The sequence below is a fragment of the Lupinus angustifolius genome, unplaced genomic scaffold (assembly GCF_001865875.1).
Source record: "Lupinus angustifolius cultivar Tanjil unplaced genomic scaffold, LupAngTanjil_v1.0 Scaffold_122_28, whole genome shotgun sequence".
NCBI classification, from domain to species: domain Eukaryota; kingdom Viridiplantae; phylum Streptophyta; class Magnoliopsida; order Fabales; family Fabaceae; genus Lupinus; species Lupinus angustifolius.
The window spans coordinates 92,867-97,342 of record NW_017725107.1 but is presented as its reverse complement, the minus strand read 5'-3'; the positions used below and the strand labels follow the sequence as shown (position 1 = coordinate 97,342).

The 4,476-nt window shown below is 34.5% G+C and overlaps 1 protein-coding gene across 1 annotated transcript; it reads right to left on the bottom strand.

Moving 5' to 3' along the window:
* Positions 1 to 630: 630 nt before the first annotated feature.
* LOC109339967 lies at positions 631 to 2,832 on the bottom strand. Its single transcript, XM_019577526.1, has 5 exons — positions 2,535 to 2,832; positions 2,006 to 2,315; positions 1,663 to 1,971; positions 1,510 to 1,597; positions 631 to 1,413 (listed from the first exon to the last, which is right to left on the bottom strand). The coding sequence occupies exons 1-5, from the start codon at positions 2,830 to 2,832 to the stop codon at positions 631 to 633; spliced, it is 1,788 nt and encodes a 595-aa protein (XP_019433071.1).
* Positions 2,833 to 4,476: the final 1,644 nt, after the last annotated feature.

Genomic DNA, 4,476 nt, shown 5'->3' with positions numbered 1-4,476 from the left:
AATCCTAGCAGCAATAGAAGCTAATCTGTCAGCAAGAACCTTAGTGATGATTTTGAATTGGAAGTTAGCTAGAGCAATGGGTCTATAATCTTCAATCCTTTCAGCATTAGAGGGCTTAAGGATCAGAATTATAGAGTTAGAGTTCATATTAGGCATAACCCAATCATGCAAGAAGAATTGAGTGACAAAGTTCCACACATCCTTACCAACAATTTCCCAAAAGTGTTGATAGAAGCAACCCCCAAAACCATCAGGGTCAGGGGCTCCCTCCCCATTCATAGAGAAAACAGCTGACTTTATCTTCTCGCTAGTAGGAATACTAATTAGCATTGCATTTTCCTCATTGCCCACCAATCTAGGAATAACATTTTGAATAAGGGAATTAGGAACACAGTTATTGTTTGAGGCAAATAAATCCGTGTAGAAGGTAAGAACATGGCTGCTTATTTCCCGCTGAGTAGTCAGAACCTCCTCACCCTTTTTCAGGATGGACATTGATTTAGTGGCATGCCTTATCTAAGTGACCTTGTGAAATAATCTTGTGTTTCTATCACCATGGATATGCCACTTCAGCCTAGATTTTTCCTTCCAAAAATCCTCCTCAATTGTTAAAGATTCCAGTAATTGGTTTTAAGCATGCATATCCTGATCTAATAAGTGTGGATCTGGACCAGAGGCATTGATATAGATTTGAATTATCTCAACATTGGCCAAAGCATTCTTGACTCTGAGATGTACATTACCAAATATATTAGCATTCCAATCCTTTAGCTTAATCTTCAGATTTTTAAGCTTTTGAGATAGAATAAACATAGGACAACCAAGAACTGGAACACTCCAAGACTCCTCCACCAATCTTTTGCAATCAGAGTGCCTAAGCCACATTTTGTGAAATCCGAATTGAGATGATCTAAGGCTATCAGAAACTTCAAAACAAAATAGAATGTCATGGTGATCAGAAGCAACTCTAGGAAGAGTGCAACAAGCAACATTCTGCCAACTGGAAATCCAAGTATCATTGCATAAGCATTTATCCAGTCTTTTTTCAGTGAGAACCTCCCCCCTTCTCTTATTAGTCCAAGTGAAAGCAACCCCCCTGGTTGACAAGTGAATCACTCTTGAGGTGTCAGGGAACTTTTGGAAATCCTCACAAGAGACTTTATTAGGCAGTCTAGCACTCCTACATTCATTTGAACCCAGGATTGCATTGAAGTCTCCAATGCAGCACCAAGGACCAGGGTGAGCAAGCAGTAGAGACTGAATTTCCACCCAAAGAAACCTTCTTTGGAGATAGTGTGTGTGAGCATATATGGTACTTGTGAAAAAAGTCTTGTTGTTCCACAATATAGACAAGGAACATTGCTGATCCGAGACAGTGATCACTACAGGACTCAAATCCAAAGAGCAAAATCCCTAAATATTGGGAAGGTTGGGTCCCCTGTCATTCATTACAAAGTGTCTAAACTTTAAATCCGACCAAAACCGAGTATTTATTACATCCATAGTGACCTTAGGTTCAGCAATGAACAGCAGGTCTGGTTTATTGGACAAACAAAGCTTTTTTAAGACAAGCCTAGTTTTATTATTCCCAATCCCTCTGCAATTCCAATACAAAACCTTCATTGAGGCATTAATGTATCCTCCCCTATGGGTAAAGTGCACTTGTTCAGACATTTTTCTTTAGCCGTTTTTTTAGATTTCGAAAGCACAAGAGAGAATTGACTCTCTTCAGTCTCTTCAATCACATCTTCCTCATCTGCCCAGAGTCTTCCAACAATTCTGGTTGCCTTGGCAGCAATTTGGTTGACCATTTCCTCACTTGCTTGGACATAATCTCTTTGTTCATGAGTTGGAATGTTTCCATCTACTATGTTATCCACCCTAGATGGAGTCTCCTCCTCAGAGGAAGCTTGAGAGTCCTTAGAGGGAGAGAAGACAATCTTCTCCAATTTGTCCAAATTTTCAACCTCCCTGTTGTCAATCTCCAAATTGATCACCAACTCACTTTCCTATAGGAATCTTAGTTTGTGCAGATGTTGCAGGCTTCCTAAGAGGCTTTGGGAGTTCCTCTGCGAAAACATTTTTACCATTTTTCTTGCAGTTGTAGGTTAAATGACCAATAGTTTGACACCCTAAGCAATAGTCAGGGAGATTCTCATACTCAAGGTAGACAAAAAAAGCAAATTCTTCCCTCTCTACTAGAATTTGATCAGGAAGGGATGCTTTCAGATTTATGTCCACCAAAACTTTCGCAAAATGGCCAAAAGCTCTGCTGTTAGTAGCCTCATCCAAAGCAATTGGAGTGCCAATCCCCCCTATTGAGAAGAAGTCAAACCAAGGATTTTCACCCAACATTGTGAATGGGAGAGTTTCTGAGTGCTAGGATTGAAGTCAGGAGTCCATAAGAATTACCTCAAAAATCCATGTACTAGTGGCACAAATGGTTCTCATGTCCTCGACATCTGAAAATGAAAAATAATAATACCCCTGACTAAGAGAAATCATGGTCCATTTACTTATCATGCTCCACAGACCTATGAGCTTATCTTTGAGATCAAGGAACTTCGTTGGAGTATCTCCTTTGGAGAAGATGATTCTTCCATGAAAATGATTTTTGCACCTCTTTAGGCCTGCCTGATATTCATCCTCCGGTATTTTGACAGCAATGGAGTCACCTTTGAGATAAGGTTGGGGAAGTTGGGATAATGAAATATCACAGTTATTTGTCACTACTTGAGCAAATGACTTCTTGACCGATTTAGGTTGTATTTTAAGCTGTGGGGAGGTGTCAAGACCATCGAGGAAGGTCCAGGGTATGGGGTTGTTGCTCATGATGAAGCAAGAAGATTTCCAAGAAGCTTGGAGAAGATTCCCAGATCTTTGGAGATGTCAAGCCCTAGTAGAGCATTATCCAAGCATCACCCATAATATGAATGAATTCAATACACTCACTCGTAATTCTTATAAATAATTTAAAAATAAATACTTTTTTATTTTCTTACCATATAAATAAGCATACATTTTCTGCATAAATAATTGATTATTTATTACTATCTTAAAATGGATTTGTTTTTAACTTATATACTTTGTTAATAAATAATTTCAAATTATATTTTTTCTTGGCTTTAAAATAAAACTTTATGCCCTCACGTTCAAATGTTTTTTTTCAACAAAAACATAAACAATAATTTCCTTAAAAATAATTTAGAGATATATATGTATCTTTTATATATATATATATCCTTTGTCCCAATCTTTTTTGTAAAATAAAAGGAAAAACTCTACCAAATTATGCTTCCAATAAAAATACAAAATGAACGAATTTTAAAAAGTTTAAATGAAAACTTATCTTTAATCAGAAATAAATATTTCATTAATTACAGAGTTACGGGACCAATTTTAAAAAGTTTAAATGAAAATTTAGCTTCAATATCCTCTTGCTTGTTTTTAACTGAAACTTTTGATCCATGTCACACAAAAATGATGCAAAGGAATATGCAAGTATGCAAAAAGCACTTAATTATAAACTTAGAAAAGAATAAAATTGAGGTTAAGCAATAAACAATAAAATGATTTCAATTAATAGCACAAAAAATATATCAACTGTTTCGGGAACAAAGACTAATCACATATCACACAAAAAAACCTTTACATATTTTCTTATTTAATATGTTAGCATGGACAATGTAAATGTTTTTTATTGTCAAATCATCATTCAGTCTTCATATAATTATTTTTAATTAAAATATAATAATCAAACTGCATAATCTATTCATCATAAGGTCTGAATGTTACATTTGGCAGGTGCAAACTGTTAAATTAGGGTTAGTATAACACAAAAATAAAATTCACAAGTTTTCAACAAACATTAATGTAAGATATTATAATTTATTATCACCCTAATCCATAGTTCAACCAAGAAAAAATGAAGATTGATGTACAATGGGTTCTTTTCAAATTATCATCTCTAGTAATGTTTTATCTAGATGTAAAAATAAAGATTTTACTGCAATTCAGCTAATAAACTTACAAAAGAAAAAACGTACGTAGATTAAGCAACAAGTATAAAATGGCTTAAATACTTAAGTATAACACAAATATTAATTAAGTACAATGGGAACATAAAATAATAACAAAGCACACAATAACATTCATATATAACTGGTATATATTTTCTATAATCCAAGAAGTTCCTTAATAAAATTGTATAACCCATTCATCTTTTTTTTTTTTGAAATGTATGATCCATTTATTTTAAAAGTGTGACTGTCACATTTGTTCATTGCAAAGTGGTGAAAACTTTAGGGATACATTACAAAACAAACATAAGATTCACAACTTCTCAACCAACAGTACTATAAGAGATTTTCATTTAATATTACCTCCAATAAAGGATCTCGTGAATTTAGAAAAGAAAAACAAATGAATTTCAAGCAACAACCTTACACTGACTTAAATTCACATCAGACAAAATAT

What these genes read in the sequence shown, in the direction of transcription:
- LOC109339967 (XM_019577526.1), bottom strand. Translation starts at nt 2,832, where the DNA reads ATGAGCAACAACCCCATACCCTGGACCTTCCTCGATGGTCTTGACACC. An exon ending in TCTCAAAGATAAGCTCATAG is followed by an intron (nt 2,316 to 2,534) that starts GTCTGTGGAGCA and finishes TCTTCTCAATAG; the next exon opens with GGGGGATTGGCACTCCAATT. An exon ending in TGTTCATTGCTGAACCTAAG is followed by an intron (nt 1,414 to 1,509) that starts GTCACTATGGAT and finishes CCCAATATTTAG; the next exon opens with GGATTTTGCTCTTTGGATTT.